This window comes from Mus caroli, unplaced genomic scaffold (genome assembly GCF_978045245.1).
Source record: "Mus caroli unplaced genomic scaffold, Mus_caroli_1 scaffold_8, whole genome shotgun sequence".
NCBI lineage: Eukaryota > Metazoa > Chordata > Mammalia > Rodentia > Muridae > Mus > Mus caroli.
The window spans coordinates 114,859,588-114,887,507 of record NW_028227263.1 but is presented as its reverse complement, the minus strand read 5'-3'; the positions used below and the strand labels follow the sequence as shown (position 1 = coordinate 114,887,507).

Here is a 27,920-nt window from a genome sequence, read left to right as displayed (position 1 = left end):
AGTGGAGGAAAACACCCGTTCCCACCCATGTCTTTTTAGTCCTCCTGTCTACCTCACCCTGTTCCAATTCTATGCTTGTCACATCCTTCCAGGGGACTATCTCCCCTTCCTCTGGAGATCCTGAGTGTCTAGCCCCTTCCCGTGGCCTCCAGCGTCTGCCTCAGCGCTCTGTCTCCCAGCTTCTCCTCCCCCGTGTCTTGTCACTGCGCATGCTCCGCCAGCGCCCCTCCTTCTCCATCCCCATCCCCCGCCAGCGTCTGGGCCTCGTCTCGTCCCCATTCTCTCTGTCTCCCTCTCGTCCCCCATCTCGTCCCCCGACACTGACACCCTGATACTCCTGAACTCTCTTCAGTCCCAGCCTTGCTCTCCAATCGGAGCCATCTGAGGTAAGATGGGAGGCTGGGGAGAAGGGGAGGGGCGAAGCATCCTGCATCCCTAGATAAACAAACCCCGGGAGGGGGCGGCCGAGACCCAGGGGCCTGGCACCCGAAGAGAAGAATGGGAGGCTGGGCCTGAGAGAAGTGGCAGGCATTGGGGCCCATATCCCTGGGCCTTCTAACGAGTAACGGGGATCCCTTTGGTTGCCCAAATCCAGAGCTGGGGACTAGGGGGCCGCCCGTGGCTCTTGAAGGGGCTTGGACCCCCGCGCTGTGGGGAGTCCTCTCAAGCTGACCTCTATCTTAAGGATTTGCCTCCAGGCCACCCCCCAACTTTGCACCAGCCCCCAAGGGCTACAGAGGACCATGACTAAGACGGATCCTGCCCCAATGGCCCCTCCGCCCCGAGGGGAGGAGGAAGAGGAGGAAGAAGAAGACGAACCAGTTCCAGAAGCCCCTAGCCCCACCCAGGAGCGCCGGCAGAAGCCAGTTGTGCACCCCTCAGCACCTGCTCCGCTCCCCAAAGACTACGGTAACCACTGTCCCCACCCTAGAATCTAGTCTGGAGCTTTAGGTGATGGTGGGTGGCTTGGCTGAGCTGTATAGATGGTGATGATGGGGGCATGCTGAAGGTGGTCCACTGGAGTCTTAGTTGATGAGCCCTTTAGACGGCTCTCCTTCGTTAATTACACTCATCTGTTAGAGAATGGGGGTTGGAAAAATTCTAGTTCTCCATTCATGACATATCAATTCAGTCGTTTAGTCGTTCAACAAACACTGTCTGGAAGCTACTGCGAGCCTAACTTTATGCTAGGAACTGGAGCTACAGCACAGAGCAAGACTTTCCTAAGGCTTTGCCGAGAGAACTCCCCAATCGCAGTCCCACAAATGAGGCTAAATATGAGATTACAGGAGACAATGAGATTGATTTTATCAAGCACAGAATGCTGCAAGAGCTTTTAAAGACAGGGTTCCCCTTAAGAGGTAGCATGTGGGGAAAACCCAGGTATGAGGGGGGAGGAGGAGGCTGCAGGAGAATTAAACACAGGAGTCAAGGGTCTGGGGTGGAAGGGTGTGAGGGAGGAGCTGAGAGTAACTGGGGAAACGAAGTGTCTATTCATTCATGGAGGATGGAGAATTCAGGCATCAGCCTTGCTCTCAGAGAGATCCAACAAGTGAAGGGACACACTACCTTCACTGTGCACAGTGGAGTGTGTGCTGTCAAAGTATCAAAAGGCGAGGCGTCCAGCGGGAGACATGGGTAGTTGCTGGCTCTTTCTGATTAGGTGCATTGCAGACTGAGGCCAGAAGCACCAGGAGGAAGCAGCTGTAAGCAGCTTGGACCAATAGCTCCAGTTGGAGAAGAGTGTGTGCAAAGGCCTGGGGCAGAAATGCAGAAGAGTGTGTGCAAAGGCCTGGGGGCAGAAATGTAGAAGAGTGTGTGCAGAGGCCCGGGGGCAGAAATGTAGAAGAGTGTGTGCAAAGGCCTGGGGCAGAAATGCAGAAGAAGAGTGTGTGCAGAGGCCTGGGGGCAGAAATGTAGAAGAGTGTGTGCAAAGGCCCAGGGGCAGGAATGCAAAAGAAGAGTGTGTGCAGAGGCCTGGGGGCAGAAATGTAGAAGAGTGTGTGCAGAGGCCTGGAGGGCAGAAATGCATTTGGAATTGCAAGACCACAAAGCTGCGTTTAGGGAGTAATCAGAAATGGGGACAGGTCTGGGAGGGACTTCCAGGCCACACCAAGGGCTTTCCCTGTTTTCTGAGCGTGGAAAGGAGAGAACAGTGTGTGCATGTGTGCAATCTAAAAATAGAGTAGGGCAGCCTTGTTAATTACATTTTAGTTGATTTTGTGTGTGCTTGCACGTGCATGCCACGGCATCTGTGTGCCAGTCAAATGACACATTTCTCTAGATCTTTCTCTCCTTTTACCCCGTGAGTCCTCGGGATCGAAGTTGGGTCATCTGGCTTGGTGACAAGCCTTTACCAGCAGAGCCATCCCACTGGCTCTTGATTGACAACCTTGAAAGCTCCTTCTGGCTTCTGATTAGAGAGAGAGATGGAACTCAGCCCTGGCTGGATGTGGGGGAGAGGTGTGAGGACCTCTCCAGCGAAGGTGTTGGCTGGCAGCGCCCAGGGGCTGTGAGATTCAGAAACTAGTGCTAGGTTCAGAGAGTTGGGGGATGGGGCGGGAGGGATCGCCTGTGGACATGTCACCTACAAGGGATCGATCAGAGGGACAAATTTTAGTCTAGCTAGAAAAATAAAAAGAATATTATCTGGAGAGATGGCTCATTTGAGAGAGTCCTTGCCATTTAGACATATTTAGATCCCCAGTACACACGTACAAGGCTAGGCACTGGGCACTGGCCGCTGGCATCTGTAATGTAGTGCCGGGGAGTCAGAGACGGGGGATGCCTGGAGCTGACCCTATCTCAAAACTAATGTGGCCAACAGAGGGAGACACCCGATGACATTAACCTCTGTTCCCATGGTGCACACTGTCCATATGTGTATACACAGAGCCACATACAACAGTATCATGTGGGAGTTTGGGATCCACCCCAGCAAAGTGGAAAACCTTTAGAAATTGAACAGGATCTGGCTGGAAGTCACAGAACCTAGGCCGGGCCCCGGGAATGGTCCTGCTTGTAGGACAAAGGTCTTGGAAGTGTTGCTTATTCAGGGAGAAAGCTGCCGGTGGTGTTTGTTTGCTCCGTTCATGTTTTATTTCTGAAGAGATCCACTAGACCTCTCCTGCATGGTGGTGCTGTGTGAAGTAGGCATAATGTAGACACACCTCCCAATGAGGATAGAGGCATAAGGAAGGCGGGACAGAAACACAGTGTGTGCATGAAGTCTTTATGGTGAAGGTGACAATCGAGAATGGGAGCGAGAAAAGAGAGGAGAGAAACTTGGGGTGTTGTTCAGCTTGCTTAGCTCAAAGCCTTGGATTCTATCCTCAGCAGGGAGAGGACTAGGAGGAGAAAGGGAAGGAGAGAGAGGGCAAGGGAGAGAAGAGGGAAGAGGAAGGACCATACGTACTATTTTTGGGGGCTTTGCGCTACGCCAAGACGTTAACAGGCAGCTTGGACAGGAGGCCAGGGCTAGCGGTTGAGGCTGGGTGGTGTGAGGAGGCCTCTCTGTGGATTTGGGCTTGCAAAGCATTATGAAGGCCTGAAGGAGGACACTGAACAACAGCAGTGCAGAGAGGCCAGGATTTGCTTGGCACATTGGAGGGACAGAAGGTCAGTTGGCTGAAGGGCTAAGGGAGAGGGAGGGTGCAGAAGATAAAGGGAGCAGATTGTGCAGAGCCTTGTGCACCACGGGGAGGCCTGTGGGCAGCTGGGAGCCAGAGGAATGTTCTGAGCCAGGACAGGCTGTGACGTTAGTGGATGGGGACAGACTCCTGATTCTCTGTTCATGGTCGCTGTCCATGGTCACGCCTCTGGATGTGTGGGATCCAGTCTTCACTTATTCGTCCACTGAGCACATGCTGAGGCCTCCGTGGAGTGTCACCCAGACCAGCTCACCAGCATCCCATTCAAGAAACAGACATGCCTTCCAGCACTGCCCTGGCTGGCTGGTCCATGAATCGGACCGAGCCCATTCATGGCTCTGTTTTAGAGATGCTACACAGAGCTTAAACTTTTAAAGATTTATTATTTTGTTATTGTTCTTAATTATGTGTATTCATGTGCATCTGTGTGTGGGTACATACACGTGAGTGCAGGTGCTTGAGAAGTCCGGAGGTATCAGGTCAGGTGTCACCCTAGAACAAGACTAACAGCCAGGTGTGAGCTATGTGAGCAAAGTGCTGGGGGCGGAGCTTAAGTCCTCAGCAAGCACAGAATGGGACCTGAACCGCTAAGTCATTTCCCCAGTCTCCAGAAATCTGTAAAGATACCTTTGAGTTTTTTTTTTTTTAAAACAAACAAACAAGGCTGGGCAGTGGTGGCGCATGCCTTTAATCCCAGCACTTGGGAGGCAGAGGCAGGCAGATTTCTGAGTCCGAGGCCAGTCTGGTTTATAGAGTGAGTTCCAGGACAGCTAGGACTATACAGAGAAACCGTCTCGAAAAACCAAAAAGCAAACAAACAACAATAATAACAAAAACACAAAAGATTTCTGGCATATCTGAGACAAGGTCTCATTGTATAGCCTCTGGTGGCCTAGAACTCCCTGTTTAGACCAGGCTGTCTTAGAAGTCACCGAGCTCCATCTGTTTCTGTCTCTCATGTGCTTTGTGTCTGACCGGGCTTTTCGGATAAAAATTAAAAAGAAAAACTTACCTCCTCTTGGGATTTGACTAGACCGTGTCTGTTCTACACACAACACAACACACACACACACACACTCACACACACGGTGCTGATGACTGAATTCAGGGCCTCATGCATGCTAAGCCAGCCTCTACCACCGAGCTCCGTCTCCAGCAGCTACATTGTGGAGGCAGGGTCTTGCTGTGTAGATCAAGCTGATGTGGATGTCTCCGTGTAGTCAGGCAGTCCATATTAGCCTCAGATTCCACGTGCTGAGATGACAGGCGTGTGCTACCACACCCAGCTCACTGTGCCCAGAGTTTGACCTGGTAACTGGGGCCCAGAGGCTTAGCAGGACCCTTGAACATGCAGCTGTAAAGATGCTGAACATGCAACCACTCTCTTTCAAAGGGTGGAATTACCAATTTCTTAAGACACTGGGGGGATCTGTATGCTTTTCATTTAGTGCCCTCCTTGTGCTGAAACCTGCTGGTTTTCCAGACAACACCTGTGGGTTGACTGTGGCCTGTGTGCCACCGTTTCAAACCATGTATTCAAGACTCTTTAAAGGCAACATGGTAGAGTCTCCTTCCCTCGTGATGCAAAGGGGAGATGGCTTGAGTCTGTACTTCTTTCTTCAGCTTTTACCTTCTTCGATCCCAATGACCCTGCGTGCCAGGAAATTCTGTTTGACCCGAAGACCACCATCCCAGAGCTGTTCGCCATTGTACGCCAGTGGGTCCCCCAAGTCCAGCACAAGATTGATGTCATTGGCAATGAGGTAGGAGCACTTCGGGAGGTTGGGGAGGGAGGAGACCCGGTTGCCCGTGTTTGGGTAATCCCATGTTGTTATCTGGTGCTCACAGATTCTTCGTCGTGGCTGCCACGTGAATGATCGTGATGGACTCACAGATATGACACTGCTCCATTATGCGTGCAAAGCTGGGGCCCATGGAGTCGGTAAGAGCCCAGACCCCACAACCTAGGCTCCCAGCCCTCAAGACCACTGAGGACTCAGGCCCTAATAGCACATCTGGTGATTGTTATCCAAGACCCCAAAATGCATAACTGAGACACAAGGGTCCCACCCAACGTGTTGGGCACTTGTATTGGAAAATGGCTTCCCAGCTGACACCCGCTCTTTGCAGGAGACCCTGCGGCCGCTGTGCGTCTCTCACAGCAGCTGCTGGCGCTAGGCGCAGATGTGACCCTGCGCAGCCGCTGGACCAACATGAACGCCCTTCACTATGCCGCCTATTTTGATGTGCCAGACCTTGTGCGTGTGCTGCTGAAGGGGGCGAGGCCCAGGGGTGAGGAGGCGGAGTCTCTCTGGAACGGGGTGTGGCTTGGATGAGGGGTGGAGTTTCTTAGAGGGAGAAGGGTGCCCAGGGTTTTGAGAGCGTGGGGGCCACCATCCATCTGGTTAAGGGGGGAAAAACTCAAGATGAAAGGATAAAAGACTGAGGCCTAAGGTTGAAGGGTGCTGGGATTCAAACAGGAAACAAGGGATAGATAGACATGCACGGACGCGGGATGGCAGGAGTCTAGTGTGTTGGTGGGGGGGTAAGTGGTGATGGGGTCATATATGTGACAGAAGGGCAGGTTGGGCAAGATGTTTAGAGACTGGGAGCCCTGAGCAGGCAGGGGTGAGACTCCATGCAGATGTGGCAGACAGTCACTCACTCTTACCCTTCCCTCACCTGCCCACTTCCCAGTGGTGAACTCCACCTGCAGTGACTTCAACCATGGCTCGGCTCTTCACATCGCTGCCTCGAATCTGTGCCTGGGCGCTGCCAAATGTTTACTGGAGCATGGTGCCAACCCAGCACTGAGGGTACTGCCACTCACCCCTTTATCCCCTCCCTCCTGCCTTCTCCCCTTCCCTTCAGCAGGTCTCCAAAGAGAGGATCAAGCCCTCTCCTAATACATCAGGACACCTCTGCACATTTAACAAACAAGTGAAACCACACCTGAGATTCACATACTGTTCGTTATGCAGCAGGTCACTTCTAATTACTATACGCCCCGTTTTACAATGGGGAGTCTGAGGTGAAGAGATCAAAAGAATTGCCCAGGATGTGCTGTGAGGAGTGTGTTCTTTCAGTCCTGGGTGACCAGGGTCAGTGATGTAACAGGCCTAGAGTCTTGGAGGTTGACTTTGAGTCTCTGTCTATTTTTTTATTGTCTGATTTTGTTTGGTTTTGAGATGGGGTTTTACTATAGCCCTGGCTGGCCTGAAACTCTCTGTGTTGACCAGGCTGGCCTCAACCCCTCAGAGGTATGCCTACTTCTGCTTTTGCCTCCCTAGTGCAGGAACTAAAAGTGTGTACCACCACTTTTTTTCCCCCCAAGGTTCCACTATGTAGCCCTGGAGGGCCTGGAACTCCCCCCCCCCCATACTTGGCAGACATGCACCGCTGCACCCAGGTCACATCCGCATCTTTACCCTCCATTTCCTCCTATTCCCAAATTGACCTAGGGTGTAACTTAGCATAACTCTTGCTTTACCCAATCTGGGGGTCTGAGGTGTGGTCTCTAAAGGGGTATGGCTTGTCCCACTCAGTCCTTGTTTCTTGTGTTCTCTTTTATCCACAGAACCGAAAGGGACAGGTACCAGCGGAAGTGGTCCCAGACCCCATGGACATGTCCCTTGACAAGGCAGAGGCGGCCCTGGTGGCCAAGGAACTGCGGACACTCCTAGAAGAGGCTGTGCCACTGTCCTGCACCCTGCCCAAAGTTACACTACCCAACTATGACAACGTCCCAGGCAATCTCATGCTCAGCGCGCTGGGCCTGCGCCTAGGAGACAGAGTGCTCCTTGATGGGCAGAAGGTCAGGGCTGGGATGAGGGGTGGGGAGGACTCAGTCTCACATCATTCCCCACCCCCCAGCCCCTAGAGCTGGGTGCATGGGCTTCAGACAGACTCCCTGGCAGTCACACCGTACTTCATTTCTCCTAGAAGTTATCAGCACACTACATTTGTACGATGTACACCCTGTGCTGAGCTCTGACAGACCTGCCCCTGACTGCAGTTACAGTCACAGCTGAAACAGTGATTAGCATAGCTCTCTGCATAACCGGGGTTCTCCTGGAAGGCCTGTGACCCACTTCACCCTCGGGTGCAAAGTCAGGGCTTTCACTGGGATGTTAGGGGCCTCAGGATAGAAGCTAAGTGACCCAGGAGAAGAGAAGCAGGAAGTGTCTTGAGTTAAAGCCAACAGGGGGCGGCTGGGAAGAGGCAGAGAAAGTGTGTTTCCTCTGCCCACCTCAGCTTTCTTTCCCTTGCCTGGTGCCCCTCGTGCCAGCGCATTTGTGCTTTAGGACAGGGGGTCATGGCAACCCCAGCTCTGCTCCGTGGAGTTCTGCTGGTAATGGAGTAGACAGTAAAGTGCTGCGGTGGCTCTGTTCAGTCCCAGTGGCAGCAGGGACGGTGACAGACACTCAGTGCCTGGGTTTAGGAAACAGACCCTGGCTGGAGGCAGGAGAGGTTTTAGCTGGAGTGTTCCGAGAAGGCTTCCCTGAGGACGTGATGTTCAAGCTGAGGAAGGAGCTCCTAAAGTGACGGCCGATAGGAAGGAACAGTGCGCAAGCAGAGGGATCCTGGGACAGGAGTGGAGCTAGAGAGTTCGGAAGGGGCTGGATCGCACCAGACCCGCAGACCTCTTGTAGGAAGTGGGATTTGGATTTTTGTTTGTTTGTTTGGCAAGTGTTTTGTTTCCTAACCAAAAGCTCCTAGGGCCATGAGACGGCCCAGAGGAAAAGGTGCTTGCCATACAGGTTCGGCAACCTGAGTTCAAACACCATTTTTAAAGAGCTCACTGTGGCACATCCAGAAAAGCTCCTGTAACTCACTGGACAGTTTGAGGGTCTGAGGCTTACCCTCCCCATTTGATATCCCAGAAGAGGCTCGCCTTCTGTCCTTAGCCATGGGATACCCAGCACTGCTAAAGCAACAACCAGCTTAGGCTTAGTAGCTTGCCCGGGTTCCGTTCAGCTTTGTCACACACCAGGAGTAGGTCCTGGGATAGTGGTGCCCCTCTGTCAGCTTCTGCCCCTGAAAGTGAGATGACAGTGCCCACCACGGGCAGGTTGGAGGTGTGTGTCAGGAGTCTGAGGCCTTTAGAAGAGAGCCCGGTATATGCTAACTGTGCTTTGTTTGCTGGGCACCGTCCCCATCCCCATAGAGAACAGTTAGCAGGCTAGCCCTGTCAATCCGTCTGTCTGTTGTTCCAGAGAGAGAGCGCTAGTGCTTCCTAGATACTAGGCAAGTGCTCTGTCGCTGAGCTGCATCTCCAGCTTTAGTTAGCCTGTTCTTTAGACAAGGGACTCATGGCTGGGAGTGAGAGCTATTAGCTCAGTGGTAGAATGCTTGCCCAGCATGCATGAGCACTGCAGAGAGAGAAAAAAAAAAAAAAAAGAATGGCTGTGTGTGGTGGCACATTCCTAGCTCTCAGGAGGCAGAAACAGGGAAGTCAGACGTCCAAGCCCAGCCTGGGCTACTTGAAACCCTGATTCAAAAAAGAAAAAAAGCCGGGCGTGGTGACACACACCTTTAATCCCAGCACTCAGGAGGCAGAGGCAGGTGGATTTCTGAGTTCGAGGCCAGACTGGTCTACCAAGTGAGTTCCAGGACAGCCAGGGCTATACAGAGAAACGCTGTCTTGGGGAAAAAAAAAAACAAAAACAAAAGCAAACCAAAAAAAACCAAAAAAGAAAAAAAAAGATGAATCCAAGGTATGTTAAAATCAGGAGACCTCTCAGGATTATAGTGACCACAGTCACTGAGAACTCTCTGCAGCTAAGTTTTTGTTTTTTGTTTTGTATAGATGTGTTTTTAAATGTGTGCACAGCAGTGCAGTACCCCAGGAGTCCAGAAGAGGGCACTGGATTCCCGGAGTTACAGTCACAGGTGGTTGTGAGCCTCCTGGCATGGGTGCTGGGAAACAACCTTCTGCCATCTTAACATCAAGTGCTCTTAACTACTGAGCCACGTCTCTGGCATTTGTATGTGTCTTAAAAAATGTCATCTCCCCTACTCTTAAGGCAGGCATAAAGCCACGTGCCTGAAATCCCAGCACTGGGGAAGCCTAGCTCAAGGCAGGTGGAGGTGGGGGCACAAATGAACTGAGACAGGGCTCACTCTGTAGCTTAGGCCAGACTGGAACCTGTGTGATCAAGGTTGGCCTTGATCTTCCGGCAGTTCTCTGCCTCAGCATCTGAAGTGCTGGGGTTGTAGACATGAGTCACCAGAGCTAGTGTCAAACTTTGAGCTGTATGTCACTTGTGGCTATTACTGAAGTAGGTAAGATTGATCTGAGACAATCTTTTTCGCTTATGGGGCTGGAACCCAGGGCCTTATGCATAGTGGCACTCTGCCATCGAGTTCTATATCCCAATCCCCTCAACATCTTTATTAAGAGGATGCAGTCTTTGTTCCCATTTGGTGGATGAGGAAGCTGAGGGATAAAGAGACCTATGTAGTCACCTAGCCAACAAGAGCCAGAGCTGAGATTTGAACCTGGTTCCTGCATCCACTCTGCTATGCTGCCTGTCTGTCAGTGGTCCACCATGGTATCCACGGCCCCTGCCCAAGCCATGTCATCCTTGTTCCCCCCGCCAGACAGGCACGCTGAGGTTCTGTGGGACCACTGAGTTTGCCAGCGGCCAGTGGGTGGGCGTGGAGCTAGATGAACCAGAAGGCAAGAACGATGGCAGCGTTGGGGGTGTCCGGTACTTCATCTGCCCTCCCAAGCAAGGTCAGTCTCTGACTGGAGCCCAGGTCGGTGGGATGGGGGTATGCTCAATTCTGATGCTGCTGTCTGGGGAAAGGGGATGGGAAGAGACACAGCAAAGCCTAAGGGTCTCTTGGCTCGGGCAATGCTAATCCCAGTGTCTGCTTCCTCTTCAGGTCTCTTTGCATCTGTGTCCAAAGTCTCCAAGGCAGTGGATGCACCCCCGTCATCTGTTACCTCCACACCCCGGACTCCCCGCATGGACTTCTCCCGCGTAACTGGCAAGGGCCGAAGAGAACACAAAGGTGAGGAGTGTGGAGTCAAAGGCGTGGGAAGAGGCAGCCTTGGGAACGCTGTTGGGTAGCTCAGGATTCTGTCTTTCCTCAACACCAACTGTAGAGAATAAGCTGACTCCCTCCTTCAGTGACTTGGTTTCTCCTCTCACCCACCACTGGCCCAAACCAGCTTTTAGTCTGGGGTTCCCAGCCTCCTGAGACTTAGTTTACTCTCAGGCCCCAAGACCTCTCCCAGCTTTAGGGAAGAATCTGTCTATAGGGGTTTCACTCTTCCCGAAGTTTCTGCCTTTTATGAACAGAGGTACTCTCAGACCAAAACTCAGCCTTATCTTACCACTGTCCCCCCTCTCTCTGATGTATGTGACCATGTGTGGACAAGTGTTGGTGGGCGCTCTCATAAATACATGCCTGCTCACGTGGAGATCCGCCTGCCTCTGCCTCCTGAGAGCTGGGGTTAGAAGAGTTTGCCACCACTGCCCAGCTTCTGCTTAAGTTTTGTGAGACAGAATCTTTCCCTGAACATAAGATCATATATTTGGCTAGACTGGCCAGCACACAGGCTCCAGCCTGTGTCCAGTGTCTTGGTGCCCAAGACTGCCCCTTCCTCTTCACACGACTGCCGGGAATTAAACTCAGGTTCTCAACGCTGAGCTGAGCTCAACCCTATTTATTTTCTAGGTGAGGTCCCACGGGGTTGCATAGGCTGATCTTGAACACCTTGGCTTACTGAGTGATGGTGGCGTATTCCTTTGATCCCAGCACTAGAGAAGCAGAGGCAGGTGGAACTCTGTGGGTTCAAGGACGGCCTGGTCTACGAATGAGTTGTAGGGCCACATAAACCCTGTCTCAGAAAACAAAAGCGAAAACCCCACCTTAGTTCATATCTCCTGAGCCCTGGGACTATAGTCCCTTATCACTCACTACCTCCAGTTCCTTTTCTTTTGCTGTCTGGTCACACTAGGGATTGTATTCAGGACTCAAATATATGCTAAGCAAGTGCTGTATTCCTGAGCCATGGCTCCAACTTTCTTTCCTGCATTATTGAAGGGAAATTTGGGGGCTCCTGATTTCCACCTCCATTTTTCCTTTGGGTTCCATATCTTTACCTTTCATTCCCAGGGAAGAAGAAGTCCCCATCTTCCCCATCTCTGGGCAGTCTGCAGCAGCGTGAAGGGGCCAAAGCTGAGGTTGGAGACCAAGTCCTTGTGGCAGGCCAGAAGCAGGGGATTGTGCGCTTCTATGGGAAGACTGACTTTGCTCCAGGTGAGGGTGGGCTCTGGGGTGGGATGTGACTCAGATGCACAAGGCCCTGGGTTGGCACTGAGGTTGAGGCCTCCTGGCAACACCCTTATTACAGGTTACTGGTATGGCATCGAGCTGGACCAGCCCACAGGCAAACATGACGGCTCTGTGTTCGGCGTCCGGTACTTTACCTGTGCCCCGAGGCATGGGGTCTTTGCACCAGCATCTCGTATCCAGAGGTGAGCCTCGCTGTGCCCCTCTGCTCAGGAAGCCACCTAGAGTCCATGTCTCCCCTTAGATGGTCCTTTTGGACTGGCGAGACATAGTTGGTTGTTGTACTGTACCTATTTCCTTTGGGCCCCTGGGGGTTCATTCAGCTCCTAGCCCTTCATGGTTCTGAATTTTCTGCGTGTCTCCCCAGGATTGGTGGATCCACTGATCCCCCTGGAGACAGTGTTGGAGCCAAAAAAGTGCATCAAGTGACAAGTGAGTTGGAGGCCGGGATGCAGGAAGGAGTATGGGTATCAGGATGGGAGAAGGGCTGTGGGGTCTCAGCTCTATATTAGTGACAACCTCTGCCATTTACCCTGATACATGTGGCCAGAAAAACATGAGACAGGCCCCCAAGAAAGATAGGTCCTGTAGATATGGGGAAGTTAACAAGGGTATGAGGGTTTAGAATACAGTTTAGTTGTAGAGCCCCTACCTAGAATCCCCCAGTGAGGGGTTGGGGTCCTGGCTCTGTGGTAGAGCTCCTGCCTAGAATCCCCCCAGTGAGGGATTAGGTGTGGAACATAACTCAACAAGCTTAAGGCCCTGGGTTCAATCCTAAGCACTGAGAAAAAAAAAAAAAGAGAGGGGAAAAAAAAAACACCCGTGGGGCTGGAGAAATGGCTCAGTGGTTAAGGGCACTGCTGTTTTCCCAAAAGACCAGAGTTCAATTCCCAACACCCCCATGCCAATTCATAATTGTCTGTAATTCCAGTTTAGGGGATCTGATACCCTCACACAGACATCCATGCAGGCAGAACACCAATGCACATAAAGAAATATTAAAAATCTGTAATACCAACATTCCTGGAGTTGAAGTGGAAGGACTGCGAATTTTAGACCCGTCTCAAGTACACAGTGAGACTATTTAAAACAAATGAAACCCAACCTAACTAAACAAAAACAAGGGTGTAAGCAGGCACTGGGGAAGAGGGCTTCATCAGAGGAGTATTAGAGGTGTGGATAACTAATGGTGGGGTCACCAGGTACTAATAAGAGGATGATGAAGGGGTCTAGTCAGGATCTGGAGACATGGAGAGATATGACTGTGTATGTGTGTGTGTGTGTGTGTGTGTGTGTGTGTGAGGGGGTTGTCAATAACACAGGTGACTTAACTGCCACCTCCCTTGAGACTTTGCCTTCTTCTCCAGTGACACAGCCCAAACGCACCTTTACGACAGTCCGGACCCCAAAGGACATTGCGTCAGAGAACTCTATCTCCAGGTGTGTGGCTAGCCTTCTAGCGGAGGGTTAGAGATGCCTGCAAGGCCACTGGCTGTGGTGTGCAAGGCCCTCCTTGGGTTGGAAATGGAGGTTCAGTTGTAAGTACAGTGGATGTGGTGGTTATGTCTGTAATCCCAGCGCCCCGCAGACAGGAGGGTCAAGGATTCCATGCCTTCCTGAGCTACATGGTGGGAGACTGTCTCGTTCATGAAACCCACTTTAAAAACGAGAAAGAAGGAAAGGGGAAAGAGGCAGGTGGCTCTCTCTGGGTTCAAGGACATCTTACAACTTGGTCTACAGAATGAGTTCCAGGACACAGGGAGACACAGAGAGACACAGAGAGAAGCTTGTCAAAGAAAACAAAAATGAACAAAAAACCAAACCCAAACCCAAAAAGCCAGGCAGTGATGGTGCACACTTTAGTTCCAGCACTAGGGGGCAGAGCCAGCCTAGTCTACAGAGCAAGTTCTAAGACAGCCCAAGCTACACAAAGAAAACTTGTCTGGAAAAAACAAGCCAAAACAAACCAAAGACCAGACAGACAGAGTATGCCATTCTTGTCTTGTACAGTGGCTCATACAGCACAGGGAGGCTGAGGCAGGCGGATTGCCCTCAGCCTGAGAACAGCTTGGGGTATGTAGCGAGACCCTGCCCTGCAAAAACAGCGAAGGAGGAGGGAGGGAAGGAGGAAAGGAGGGGAGCATCTTTAGAAAGCAAGGCTTGCCTGACTTCTGGAGACTTCAGCTGAGGAAGCAGAAACCTCCCTCCCCCAACCTGTGCACACGCACACACACACACACACACACACACACACACCGTACAAGTGTACACAGGCACAGCCAGAGGAAGAACGCCAGGCACAGAGGTGAAGTGAGGGAGCCAGATGCCCACACCTACGTCCCACCTGACTGTTCTTCCTCTTCTAGGTTACTCTTCTGCTGCTGGTTTCCTTGGATGCTGAGGGCAGAGATGCAGTCTTAGAGGCCCTGGATACCTAACACAGAGACAGAGTCCCCTCTAGCATCTCCTAACACAAGGAGCCCCCCCCCCAGCCATCCCAAGATAGAGATTCCCAGTGACTTCAGAATAGAAACCCCGTTAGCCAGCCCTCGATTACTGAGGCCCCATTATTAACAGATCTCCCACCACGACGACTCCCTAAATACAGACCTCATGTTACCCAAAAGAGATTCCCTGAGTAGCACCTTCAGGCTAGTCCCTGTCCCCTACTCCTCAGAGCAGATTCCCCCCAATAAACATTTTCCACTTCACCCAAGGGATGCTGACCCTCTCCACAACAGGACGTTCTTGAGTTACCAGTGAATTAGAGTTCCATGAATGAAGACCCCCCCCCCCTGGTTCTCCTTAAGCATAGGCCATACTTCCAGAATAGCCAGCCACATCACTGTCCCCATTTAACATCAGTCTCCTCAAAATGTTGTGACCCCAAGGTCACCAGAAAGCCCTTATCTTCTACTCTCCTTATCAGAGATGCCCTCCACTCACTTAAGTCCCTGTTCTCACCCCTGAACAAGACACCCACTTAGTCGGCCCACTCACCCCAATTTTCAAACACCAAAACCGTCCTGGAAGCATGAATTACAGGACAGCAAGTCTTCCTGCCCTCTGTACCCTGAGAAACCCCCAGTGCCTTGTATGAAGCCCACCCCACATGGCCCACAGTCCCTGTGCTGGCCAAGGCTCCCAGAAAATTCTCTATTTTTTAAAGTGATAACTTCCCCCCTTTGGGGGGAATCCCCAAATTTGGAGGCCCCATTCTAGAACTCTGGGGAGTTCAAATTCCAGAGAGAATATATATTATATATATCCCCCAAATTCCCCATCCTTCCAAGCCCCACGATCTCTAGAAGACCCCAAATTTCTAATTCCCAGGACTTCCCTACCCAAGTAACAGAATCTTCAAATCCCCAGGGAATCCCAAACTTAAGACCCCAATCCCAAGCCCTCAGGAAACTCCCAACTACAAGGTCCTTAGGACTGGGAGGAAGGAACCTGTTGCCAGGCTCTCAGGGCATCTCAAACCTGACTCCCAGGCACTAGGAGACCCCAAACAGGAAGTCCCATCTTTGGAACAAGGATAGAGGACTCGAATACTCTTAGTCCATGGATCATCTAATCTCTCAACCTCCAAATTCCATGGGCCCCAGCTTCAAGGGAACCCCCAAGTCCCAAATCTCTGATTACTAATATGTGCAGGGCCCCAGGGCTCTAACAGGACTCCAAGTCATGGAGTCCCTACTTCAATGTACCTTCCGGTCACAGGTCCAAGACACTAAATCTAAGTCATTGGCCCCAAAGGACTTCACAGCTCCTGGGCCAGACCAACAGCCTGCGGGAGAACCTGAGGGCCCCATAGGTCCAGAGCAGACCTGGGGCCCTGACCACCAAGGACAGCTCACGACTGCCCCTTCACTGCATGTCCCTAAAATCAGCATGACTCCTGTCCTCTTCAATAAAGACGTTTCTATGGCCTTCTTGTGTCAGGTCACTGGGGGGTTACTGCATTGACCCTGTGCCCTTGCTGGGTAAGAATGGCGGAAGTTTTGTTTGTTTGTTTGTTTGTTTGTTTAATGTCCTGTCCCTGTGTCAGTGACATAGGACTTACAACTTGGCCTGCAGAATTCAGGCTCCTTTCCTGCAGTCTCCCTCGCTGTAGGTCTCAACTGAGTCCACAGGGACATGCAGGTCTGTTAGGTTCTGGAGTAGTGATTGGTAGGAACCAGGCGAAGTCCCGCCTGAGTTTAGGACACAACCTATGCCTGAGCGAGGATGGCGGATGCTGAGTGAGAGCGTGGATTGGCTGGAGGGCGGGCCCTTAGGTTCTCTGAGTACGCCCAGTGGTCTGAGCCTTCCTGCGTCAGTAATGCTTGGCGGAAGTGGCTGGGGGGGGGCGTGCGAGGATGCGCGCGTTGAGTCTGGAAATTGGAGAAGACGCAGTAGACGGTCAGATTTATTTTGGAGAAGGAGGGGAGTCTTGGGGGCGGAGGGAGCGGTAGGGGTGAGTGTCCAAAGGACTGAATGTGGAGGTCTAAGGTGAGAGCTCTAGGGGGCTCAGAGTGTGGCATCCTGACACTCAGGGGTCTGAGGTTCTACAGGGGAAGAAACTTTGGGAATCTGGCTCAGGTCTGAGGGTGCAGAAGTGAAGGGGGCACTCGGCAAGGGAAGTCAGAGAGGGTTCTGAGTCGGGAGATAAGAGTGGATAAGTCTGAGAAAGCTCAGAATAGGAGATGTGAAGGAGCCGACGTGAGAGGAGGGTCTTTAGGCTCGGAGGGACCTGTGCTTACGATTGCATTCGAGAGAGGCTTCATGTGTGGGCTCCGAGAGCGTTCTCTGTGAGGCTTGGGAAGACTCACGTATACGTTGGTGGGCAACGGTGGACAGAGCGATGGAGGATTGTACTGACTGCTGAGATCCGGGCTGGGAAATGGGGGTCGCGGGACGGGGAGTGATCTTCGGGTGGCTTTGAGAAACAGAAGACTCCAGCGTTGAAGATTGGAGTTTATAGGAAGTCTGAGGGTAGGTAGGGTCTGGCCCCTGATGGGCTGGAAGGAAGGCTGGTCACAGCTTGAAGACAGGAGGCTCAGTGACTTCCTCCTCCCCACAGGACGGCACACAAGGAGTTGGTATCCATGGAGGAGCAGGACGCCAGGGTCCCAGCACTGGAACCTTTCAGGGTGGAACAGGTTGAAAAGGCTGGGGTGTAGAGGAATGTGGGAACGACGGGTGTGAGGGTGGGTGGAGTGACAGAGTCATTCCTGGGTCTCTTGGTTGGACTGCCCCAGCTCTCCTCAGAGTCTAGCCGGCTGCCCCACTTCCAATATGCAGTTTCATAGGCCATCCCAAGTCTCTCTCCAAAGGGAAAGGTTGCCCAGTCACGATAGGATCCCTGTGTTGGGCAAAGCTGTTCTTAACCTTGCTAATGCTGGGACCCTTTAATACAGTTCCTCGTGTGGTGGTGATTCCTCCTTCCACTATAAAATTATCTTTGTTGCTACTTCATAACTATTTTATGAATCATAATGTAAAAGTCTGTACTTCCTGATGGTCAGCAAACGGGGTCGCGACCCACAGGTTGAGAACCACTGTCCCAACGGCAGTCTTAATTTTATAGGCGCCACCTCTAATCTACTATGTCCCTGACTTCATCTCCAAGGAAGAAGAGGAATATTTGCTTCGACAGGTACCTTTGTCTCTCTCTCTCTCTGTCTCTCTCTTTTAGCGTGTGTGTTTGTGTATGTGTTTGTCTCTGTGGTCACATGACATAAACGTTTTTTGGGGGAGGGGGTCATCCGTCCTTCTTGGCTGCTGCTTTCCTCATGGCTGCCAGCACGTTGCTCACCTCTTCCTGCTTCCCCTTGGCATGGATATTCGTGCCCACCCTCTTCTTGATGAACCTGAGTGCCCACTTGTCCTTGGAGACCTTGAGCAGCCCCGTGGCACACTGCTCAGTGGACATGGAGCTACACACCTCCCGGGTCATGTCTCACGTGTGTGCTTGGTGAGGGTCCATGGCACTGGCTGTGCCTCGGCTTGCTTATGTTATTCTGTCACCTTGCGGCCCTTGTTGAGGCCCAGGGCCATGGTTGCTGCTCTCCTATGGGGCTGGAACAGGACCCCCTCCCCTGCCTTTCTTGTCTTCTCATAATTCCTTCCCAACACTCAGCCCCTGTATGAGAACCCTGGAACTGGGAAACCCCTGGCAAGGAGAATACCTTTGCACACTCCCATACTCCCCATTCCTCTTTCTGACATTTCTAGCTCTGTCTGAAAGAGCTTTCTTAGCCAAGTGTAGAGGCACACACTTGCAACCCCGGCTACGGAGGCTGAGGCAGGAGGATCCCGATTTGAGTGAGGCCTTTTGGTTTTTTAGATTTTTTTTTTTTTTAAATTTCATGAGTGTGTGTTTGTTTTGTTGGCAGGTATGTATGTGCACTACCTCTGTCCAGTGTCTAAGAAGGCTAGAAGAGGGTGTTGCATCTTTCCTGAAACTGGAGTTACAGATGGGCGTGAGCAGCCACGTGGGTGCTAGGAAGTGAACCTGGGTCCTTGGCAAGAGCCGCAAGTGCTTTAAACCACTGAGCCAACTCTCTAGCTCTGTATCGTGAGGTCTTGTTTGAAACAAAGCAAACAAAATAAACAAGAAAGAGGTTCCCTTAGAGGCTTAGAAAAACTAAAATGTGTGTGTGTGTGTGTGTGTGCTTGTACATACACGTGTGTGTGGGTTGGTGCATGTGCATATGTGTGCGTGTGTGTTCCTGCTATGGCGTACAGCTAGGTACGCACTGTACCATCAAGACACACCTCCACCAGCCTAAGGGCACACTTATAAAGCTCAAATTCCCTGCACTGAGATAGTCCAGTCTAACCTCTAAAACAAGGGTGTTATTGAGATCACATTCCTGACAGGAATACCCCAGTGCAACCCCAGAGCCTTGGGAACAAAGTATCAGAGCTCATTTTCCCTGTGTTGAGACATCTCAGGTTGAGTGTGGTGGCTCACGTCTGCAGTGCCAGCTCTGGGAGGGAGGATGCAGGAGAATCAGGCATCCACAGCCATTCTCAGTTATGTGGAGATTTTGAGGGCACTCTTGGATAGTCTTTCCCCACTCCCCCAAAATCTGGGCCTATACTACACCAAGAGTAAATTCCCATTTTCAGCTGTGGGTGCAGTCTGGATAGAACATCTGTTACCCCATTGATTACCAAAGTTGAATCAACTGATCTGTCTGGCTTGGCAAGTGTCCCCGTGCTTCCCCACACCATCATGAGTCTCCCTCTCGAAGCTAAACTCTTGATAAAGCAACCTGCCTGGATAGAGGAGGACCATCTTTCGGTCAAGATTATATGAATAGCTGCTCTCCCCAACTAGAACCCCCCAGACAAGCTCTAGGTAGCCCATTTTCACTCCACACTCCATGCCCTTGTGTTGGCATGGGCAGGAAAGTCCTGAAAACCCCATTCCTTGCCTCCTAGGTTTTCAATGCCCCAAAGCCAAAGTGGACTCAGCTGTCTGGGAGGAAGCTTCAGAACTGGGGTAAGTGTTCCTAGCTAGAGAATATAATTGGGAAAAGACGAGAAGAACTCAGGTTCAATGGTTTCAAAACATACGAGGCTATCACCCAGGGTCTCAGGGGTCCCAGAGCAAGGAGGATTCAGAGGTTGGTGATGGTCTTGAGGGATTTAGGCATCTATTAGTTGGTTGGGAGTATCTCTAAGAGCCAAGTGCTTTGAAGGGAACTCCAGAAAGACCCAGTGGCAATCTCCAAAACTCAGTGGGTAGAGATGCTTCCAACCGCTGGAATATCTTTAATGGGGGTACCAGATTCCAAGACTCCGATTGAATCCCTTCAAACCTCCCTTGCACTCTGCAGGTGGGCTCCCGCATCCTCGGGGGATGGTCCCTGAGCGACTCCCTCCATGGCTTCAACGCTACGTGGACAAAGTGTCTGACCTCAGCCTTTTTGGGGGTCTCCCAGCTAACCATGTCCTTGTGAACCAGTATTTGCCTGGGGAGGGCATCATGGTAACCGCACATCCTCATCCCCGTTCCCATGCTAAGTACCTCCCCCAGATCTCCAAGTCATTAAGAGGAGGCTAGCCATCATGTTTGCCTACCCTCACTCCACCTAGGCACGTTCCTCCCTGTCCCAGCTTGGGAACCCCACTTTGACTTAGTGGAGTGGCGTAGGCTCCCTGGTGCCCCCTTCCTCCCCAGCCTCATGAAGATGGACCACTGTACTACCCAACTGTCAGCACCATCAGCCTGGGCTCCCATACTGTCCTTGATTTCTATGAACCTCGACAGCCAGACGATGATGTCCCTGTGGAGCAGGTGGGTCCTGCGCTGATGAGCGGGCATCTGGGGGCATTCTAACGTCTGACATCCCATATGCTCCAGGACAGTCTGATCCTACCTGTGTTTAGAGTATTCGTGACATCCAGACATGCTCCCCTGTCCCTTGTTGGGTATCCCTGCTTTCTCCCAGATAGCCAGCCCATACCCATCCAATCTGCTTGTACGGTGCCCCAGCTGCCATGATACCCATGGATCCCGATCCTTACGTCACCATGGTATTGGATGGCTAAGGATATGGATGACCTGTGACCCTCCCTCAGGCCACTTGAGCTCAACATGGTGTTCCAACAAAGGTTTTTTTTTTTTTTTTTTTAGAAATTACTGTTTGCTTATTTTTGTGAACAGATGTATGTAGCCCAGGCTGGCCTCATGTTTGCCATCTTTCTGTCCCATCCTCCCAGTGCCAGCATTATAAGCGTGTGCCCCCGTGCCTGGCTCCAACGCATATCCTTGACATCCTCAAGATATCCCACTGTGTCATTCACTCATGTGTGCCCCAGTGTCCTCCCAGATGACATATTCATTCATGTGTGCCCCAGTGTCCTCCCAGATGGCATATTCATTCATGTGTGCCCCAGTGTCCTCCCAGATGGCATATTCACTCATGTGTGCCCCAGTGTCCTCCCAGATGGCATATTCACTCATGTGTGCCCCAGTGTCCTCCCAGACTGTACAGGGCACCTTAATACCAGCGTCCTGAAACTCTAGTCATATGCTCTATCACCCCTAGATTCTCCTTAACCTTACACGGCTCTGTTGGGGACACCCAACACCCTTATCTCTGACTGCTAGCTCTTAAGTCATGCATTCTTGATACCCCAGTGTTCATAGAATCTTCCTCCAACCCCCCTCCCCCCCCCGAACACCCTGGCCAGATGTTTCTTAGCTCCACTCCCTAAAGTTCCCTCTTTTCCATCCCTTCTACCCAGGCAGGCTTGCTGCAATACCATTCCTGACTAAAGCCTCCCTAACATCCAGAGTCCTGGGATAGGCCATTCCCTTTAACCTCTGTATTAGAGCCTGACCCCAGCAGTGCACCCCCAGATTAGCTCTGCGTAAGTATCCCTGGGACTGCCCATGTCTGTCCCAGCCCCTCAGATGGCAGCTGAAGCTCACACAATGTAGTAGCCCTTTATGTCTTCAAATGCAGCATAGGCCCTGTCTCCTCCCAAAGGACTGGACACACACACACACACACACACACACACACACACACACGGCAGCCCAATAGTCTTGTCCCCAGAACCTATAGATTACCACTCCTGAGCGCCTGCTAACCCTTGTCCCCTGACCAGCTATGGATGCCCGCTGACTTTTCACACACTCCCAAACTCTGGATATCCACTGACCATTATCAACTGATTGCCGCAGCCCAGGCCTCCTCAACGGCCCATCACCTCGCTGCTGGTGGAACCACGGAGCCTGCTGGTGCTCCGGGGCACAGCTTACACACGCCTGCTCCACGGCATCTCAGCTACCTGTGTGGATGAGCTGGACGCCACCTCGCTGCCACCCAATGCCACTGCTTGCAAGTCAGCGCTGCCCGGAGCCCAGCTGGTGCGCGGCACCCGTGTCTCACTGACCATTCGCCGTGTGCCCCGCGTGCTGCGCGCCAGCCTCCTGCTGAGCAAGTGACCACCAGGCTCTAAGACCTTGGAACCCTAGGGCAGAGGTAGCTGTCCAGGGTTATTTATTTCCCCAGTAACTATGGAAACCATGGAGAAGACACCATTCCAAATAAACAGAAAATACCTCTACTCGTCTTGGATTTTTTTTTTTTTTTAACTAGGTGGGAAGAGATGCTTCAGTTTCTTTCTCTCCACCCCCCCCACCCCCCCTTCAATACTGGAAATAGAACCCAGGGCTTCTTGGATGCTACACAAATGCTGTACCACTAAACTACAACCCAGGCAACAATTGCATTATTTTTTAGTTTTGCAATAGGGCTTCCTTAAGTTGCCTAGGCTGGCCTTGAACTTGAGATCAGCTTGCCTGAGGTGACAGGCTTTAGCTGCCAGGTGCTGGGACTTTTTTTCAGTATTCTTATACCTGAGACTTTAATGAATGGGATGGGCCCTGAGATACAGGTGTCCCTGAAGGTGACAGGATCCAAGGTCCTCAAAGCCCCACGATGGCGAGGGGGTGGTATTGGAAGGTTTAGGTTCTCCTGCTGGGGAGGAAGGAGTTAAATGCCTCCGCACCTCAGCCAGGCATCAGATTTCTCTAGTCCAGGTTCTTCCAGGAAGGGGTGGAGCTAGGCTGGCCCCTGGGCCTCTCAGTAGCCTGGACTTAGGCTTTAAGTCCTGCTGAGAAAGCATGGGGGACTGTCTAGGAAACCGGCTGCTGTTACCGCACATCCTCACCTGACTATCCCCAAGTGCACGGCCATGGCCCTGGTTCCACCTCTTGGCCGTGAATTCCCGCCAGAGCCTGTGAATTGTCCCCTGGCAGCTCCTAGAGAGCTGGATGTTGTCGGAGGTACCATCTGCCCTGCACCTGAGGAAGAGACAAGCAGGTGGGGACTGGGGCTTGATAGTGGGTCCGAGGGAGGGAGGGAGGGAGGGAGGGGGCTGTGGGAAGGGCCATGTGTGGCTGTGACTAAAGGACCTGGAGAAAAGTGGGGATGTGGTTGAGGTGGAAAAGGAGACACTGTGCCTCACCAGGGGGCCCATCAACCTTTCTCCTCTCTAGGCCAGAGCAGGTCCAGGCCTCCTTGGGCCTGCCTGAGCATTGCATGGGTGAACTGAAGAGCACTGAGTCTGCCACCAGCCCCTCAAGACTCCCTCTGGCCTCTTCCCATGAGCATCAAGACGGGAGCAAGCCCTGTGAGGTGAGCTGAGCACACCCTCTGTTCCAGTCCCACTTCCTGTCTGTCCCCCTGAATCTGCCCCTTGCTCAGATGATATGATTCTGAGGGGTGCTGGATATCTGTGGAGGAAGGGACATTGTAAGGACATCTGGTTGCCAATCAGTATTTCACTTATTTTTAATCGTTTTGTGTATTTACTCTGTGTGCCTAAGTGTGAGCAGGGATACAGCCACATCATGCGTGCTGGTGCCAGTGTCTCTCAGTCACTTTCCACTATGTGACAGGGTCTCCCATTGAACCTAGCTAGGGTGGCTGGTGAGTGAGCGCCACAGATCTGCCTCCAGTCACTGACCAGCTGGTGCCACATGCTTGGTTCTTTGTGTACTTGCTTGTACAGCAAACATTTTATCAACTGAGCCATCTCCCCGGTTCCCCCGACCTCCTTATTTGAGATATGCTTTCACTGTGTAGCTCAGGCTGCCCTTGAACTTTCAGTTCTCTTGCCTCAGAGAACTGGAGTTATGTTTTATCATCTCCAAGCTGGACATATTTCCACGTTTTACCAAGTAGGAAATGAGAATTTTATTAATATAACCCCATTCCTTTTGGGGGTACTCTGCTCCATTATTCTTCCTAGTTTAGACCCATATAAAGACCTTTCTAGAAGGCTCAGGAACCTGGAAATCTTAAATTAGATGTCTCCAGCGTTGGTGTAAAGGGCTGCCAAGTGGGAGCAGCCCAAATGTTGGTTCTCAAACGGGTATGGCTTCAGAGAAACACCCACAAGGCAGCAGCCTGCTTGGGAGTAGGGGTAGTGTATTGGCCAATTGGCCCTGATTTTGGTCCCCTGGAATCTCCAGCACCCTGACTCTGGTCTGGAAGTACTAGAAGCTGAACAGGACAGTCTACATCTTTGTCTGTTGAGGTTGAACTTCCGGCTGCAGGACCTGGAACAAGGCCTTGGGTCTTGGACGCTGGCCCATAACAGAATTGTCCAGCTGCAGGTAGGCAGTGGGAGGCCAGGATATGGGGGAGTGGGTAGAGTCCTTGGTATGTGTGTAAGCTTTCTTGAATAGAAAGTGGGTTTATTGAATATTCTGACTTCTGCACAGGACATGAAAGACAAAATAACTCCAGGTTCTGGGGTGGGGTTGGGGATCTGGTATCACTGTCGTATGTGAGAGTGTCTAGCCATGTGTTCCAGGCCCTGCAGGCAGAGCTACGAGGGGCCGCTGAGCGCGTGGATGCATTGCTTGCATTTGGTGAGGGCCTGGCAGAGAGGAGTGAGCCCAGGGCCTGGGCATCCCTGGAGCAGGTCCTGAGGGCCCTTGGGACCCACCGAGACACTATCTTCCAACGGCTCTGGCAGCTGCAGGCCCAGTTGATCAGCTATAGCCTGGTATGACCTGCCCTGGTAGTCCCCAGCCCAGACCCTAATCTCCCCAACTCCCATGACATCTGTCCTCTGCTCCAGGTGCTTGAGAAGGCCAACCTCCTGGACCAGGACTTGGAAGTTGAGGGAGACTCAGACGGGCCAGCAGCTGGTGGAGTCTGGGGGCCCTGGGCACCCAGTACCTTCCCCACTCCTGCAGAGTTGGAGTGGGACCCAGCAGGGGATGTTGGGGGTCTTGGGCCCTCAGGGCAAAAGATATCTCGGATACCAGGAGCTCCTTGTGAGCTGTGTGGCTACAGGGGACCCCAGAGCAGTGGACAGGGCCTTGAGGTGAGATCAGCCCCGCCTCAAAGGCTCCCTACTTGGCTGGGCCCCACAAGGTACCTTTCTACACCCTTCTAGTATGGCCTTTCCCTTTCAAGGAAGACTTGGCTCTGTCTCTTCCTCTAAGCCTCTCTTGTTTGATTTTATTATTATTATTATTATTATTATTATTATTATTATTATTATTTTTGTTTTAAAAGACAGATTCATGCTATGCAGTATAGGCTAGTCTTGAACTCACAATCCTCCTGCCTTATTCTCTTCACCGCTGGGGTGGGCCCACCTCCCTGTGACCACCCTAGCTGTAACCATGATTCTCTTACGAGTTCTGTATCTCCTTGTCACCGTGGATCCCTGTTTGCTTCCTTCCTCTCCTCTGTCTCTGTCCCCTCATTCTGCCCTTCCCTGTGCTGTGGACACAGCCCTGAGCCTTCTCTAAGCACACCAGCCTCACTCCCAGCTCCAAGCTACAGGACCTGCTCAGCTCTCCCGGCTCAGTCCAGTCTCTGCACATCACCTCTTCCAAGAGCTGCTGGGACCCAGCTTAGCATCCTGCACCATTATTTCTGACGTTCCTTACTGGGGCTTGACACGATATATTTATTTGTTAACGTCCTACCTCTCTAGGTGGAATGTTAAGCTCCACAGAGACCAGACTTTTTGCCCATTTCCATTCTCACCAAGCCTCCTAGAATTGTGCCTGGCATGTAATAGACACTCATTAAATATTTGTTGACTGAATGAATAAGTAAAGGTTCTCTCCTCTTGGTTTCTTTGGCTCTGCCCCTCTCTGTCTCTCCCACGAGATCCGAGTGTATCGGCATAATTTCCTCTCTGTGGCACCTTCTCCCAGACCCTTCCATAACCATGCTGCCGGTCTTCCAAGAAACACGAACCCTTCTCTTCCCACAGGACCTGCTCTCCTTGGGGCTTGGCCACCGGAAACATTTAGCAGCTCACCATCGAAGGCGGCTCCGGAAGCCTCAGGTGAGCTAGGCACACCAGGGGATGTTGATCCAAGTAAAAGAGAGCCGACACATACTGACAGGCACACATACGAAGGAAGATTCTCTTCATTCTGTAACTGAAAAGTCTAAACGCCGCCACTGATTCAGGACCTAAAATGCATCTTGGTTCCATCTCTGTCTTTTGGTCTCTCTCCAACCCCAGCTGGAGTCCCTTTTCCCTGGTTTATTAACCTACACTTATGACCCCTGACTTACTTGAAGTAGCCAAAGTCTCAGGCTTGACTTCACCTGCCCTGCTTGGGTTACAGGCTGCACGCTGAACTAGTCAGAGTGCTCTGATTGGCCAGGTCTGCGTCACGTGCCCCATCATGGAAGAGGGGAAAGCGGAAGCCAGGCTAAAGTGACCCTGAAGGTCTGAATGTAGAGGCACCCACACACCCACACATCATTACATCAGCATTATCAGAAAAAGGGCAGTGGATGTCTAAAGAACAGGTACAGATGCCCGCCATACTATAAGTTCATGCGGGGTTCAGGGGTACCAGGAAAGGAGGAGAATAAGGGCAGCCCTATAGGTCTGGAGTAGTGAGAGAATGTCCTCACTTACGTGCCATTCCTTCTGTGGTGTCTGCTGTCTACTCTCAGGACAGGAAGAGGCAAGTACCCCCCAGTCTGCCCGATGCGATGCTGGAAGTGGATCGCGGGTGAGAGGCTTGAAAAGATTGGGCTGGGGGGTTGGGGAGGGACCGTGGTGGTGGCCCACCCTTGGTTTTAATACCGTGTCTCTTTTCAGGGTCCCAGCTCCAGCATCCAAGCGGCCCCTGACCCTCTTCTTTCTCCTTCTCTTCCTCCTTCTGGTGGGTGCCACGCTGTTGCTGCCCTTGTCGGGGGTCTCCTGCTGTTCTCATGCCCGGCTGGCCAGGACGCCCTACCTGGTGCTCCGTTATGTCAATGGTCTCCCTCCAATCTGAGCCCACCATCCCAGACACGTGCATTAAATGGTCACTTTCAAGAGATGTCTGAGAATATCAGTACTTGAGAACTTGGAGGCAGGTATAGCTTGGGTGTGTTCTGACAGCTTCTTCTGTATTCCTTTGCCTTGAGGGCAGGACACAGAGAGGCTTAGAGGTGGTCCCCAAATTGTGACACAAAGATTAAATGTAGCTCAAGCTGTTGATTGACTGGCAGGAGAACAAGGTCATGATCCAGGAAGGGAAGGAGGTCACCACTGCTGACTTAAAGAGCTGGTGGCTGCAGTAGGTACCCAGAGTGCCAAATGTCTGGAGACCCTGGGAAACCACGTGGAGCACACTCACAGTGGTTCCAGGCTTCCACACCTCGCTGGTGAGGTCTCCTAGGGAGGTGGACTCCCTAATACTTCCTGTCTATCTGACTATCCTTCCCATGAACACCAGTTTCTGGGGGATGGGGGGAGAAAGAAAGAAAAGCAGAGCCGGCACCTGCCGAGGAAGCAGGTGCCAGGCTGGGGCAGGTGCTTTTGGCATGCTGCCAACACCTGTCTCACATCCATTCTGGAGATGTTCCCGTATTCTGCACAGATGGGTGTAGGCTGAGCAGTCACTAGCTCAGGACTGAGACAGTCACCCTCCTTCCTAGAATAATTTTCCCGCCTTGGTAGTTTTACACATAGTCCCTGCTAATTTTGAACCTTCTGCTTCAACCTCCAGAGGGCCGGGATTACAGGTGTGTGTCATCAGGCCTAGCTAATATTTCTGTTCTGTGTTGCTTGAAATGAAATCCAGGACCTGGAGCATGCCAGACAAATGGTCCACCATTGATCCAAATCTCTAGTCCAAATTCCCGGGGTGGTTGACAACCTGATCTCCTCAAATCTAAGGTGTGAGGGAAGAGGTGGGAACGGACAGACACAAGAGCAAGGCCCTGTGCTAGCCCGATGTTCATTGAACACAGCCCCTCCTTCCTGAGCTGTTTCCAAGCTGCACATAGAATGTACATCTCCTGAATAGCCACACCCTGTGACAAAGCCACACAGGAGCGAGTGACTAAGGACAAGTCCTCCCTGGCTTAATGGAGTTTGTGTGGTCACTGGGAAATTCAGGACTCCTGGCACAACTAAATCCTAAATGATGTATTCATTTCTGGTCCCACCCATTTTGCCTTTGTCCATTTC

At 51.9% G+C, this 27,920-nt stretch overlaps 3 protein-coding genes across 11 annotated transcripts; all 3 read left to right on the top strand.

Moving 5' to 3' along the window:
- Positions 1-252: 252 nt before the first annotated feature.
- On the top strand, positions 253-14,668 carry Clip3 (CAP-Gly domain containing linker protein 3). Of its 3 annotated transcripts, none has more exons than XM_085841915.1 (14): positions 253-386; positions 722-909; positions 5,274-5,413; positions 5,499-5,592; positions 5,781-5,942; positions 6,348-6,466; positions 7,228-7,464; positions 10,254-10,389; positions 10,542-10,670; positions 11,781-11,924; positions 12,019-12,142; positions 12,325-12,389; positions 13,325-13,397; positions 14,324-14,668. In XM_085841915.1, exons 2-14 carry the CDS (start codon positions 744-746, stop codon positions 14,376-14,378), a joined length of 1,644 nt encoding a protein of 547 aa, XP_085698041.1. In that variant the 5' UTR covers positions 253-386; positions 722-743; the 3' UTR covers positions 14,379-14,668. The 3 variants fall into 3 exon arrangements, with proteins under 3 accessions (XP_085698041.1, XP_029335580.1, XP_021022265.1); XM_029479720.2 differs by having other exon boundaries at positions 699-909; XM_021166606.3 differs by having other exon boundaries at positions 686-909.
- A 1,603-nt stretch (positions 14,669-16,271) lies between these two features.
- On the top strand, positions 16,272-22,021 carry Alkbh6 (alkB homolog 6, nucleotide demethylase). 7 transcript variants are annotated; one of them, XR_015047985.1, is made up of 8 exons: positions 16,272-16,361; positions 17,023-17,101; positions 17,530-17,598; positions 19,392-19,452; positions 19,790-19,941; positions 20,134-20,250; positions 21,208-21,329; positions 21,646-21,910. XR_015047985.1 is itself a non-coding variant. In XM_021166652.3 (7 exons), exons 1-7 carry the CDS (start codon positions 16,282-16,284, stop codon positions 21,907-21,909), a joined length of 822 nt encoding a protein of 273 aa, XP_021022311.2. In that variant the 5' UTR covers positions 16,272-16,281; the 3' UTR covers positions 21,910-22,021. The 7 variants fall into 7 exon arrangements, 5 of the variants coding, with proteins under 5 accessions (XP_021022311.2, XP_085698069.1, XP_085698072.1 ...); XR_015047984.1 differs by having other exon boundaries at positions 21,204-21,329; XM_021166652.3 differs by lacking the exon at positions 21,208-21,329 and having other exon boundaries at positions 21,646-22,021.
- Positions 22,022-22,530: 509 nt separating this feature from the next.
- Syne4 (spectrin repeat containing nuclear envelope family member 4) lies at positions 22,531-26,784 on the top strand. The gene is made up of 8 exons (XM_021166622.2): positions 22,531-22,789; positions 22,966-23,104; positions 23,944-24,087; positions 24,288-24,482; positions 24,558-24,806; positions 25,713-25,787; positions 26,414-26,472; positions 26,562-26,784. The coding sequence occupies exons 1-8, from the start codon at positions 22,662-22,664 to the stop codon at positions 26,737-26,739; spliced, it is 1,167 nt and encodes a 388-aa protein (XP_021022281.1). The 5' UTR covers positions 22,531-22,661; the 3' UTR covers positions 26,740-26,784.
- Positions 26,785-27,920: the final 1,136 nt, after the last annotated feature.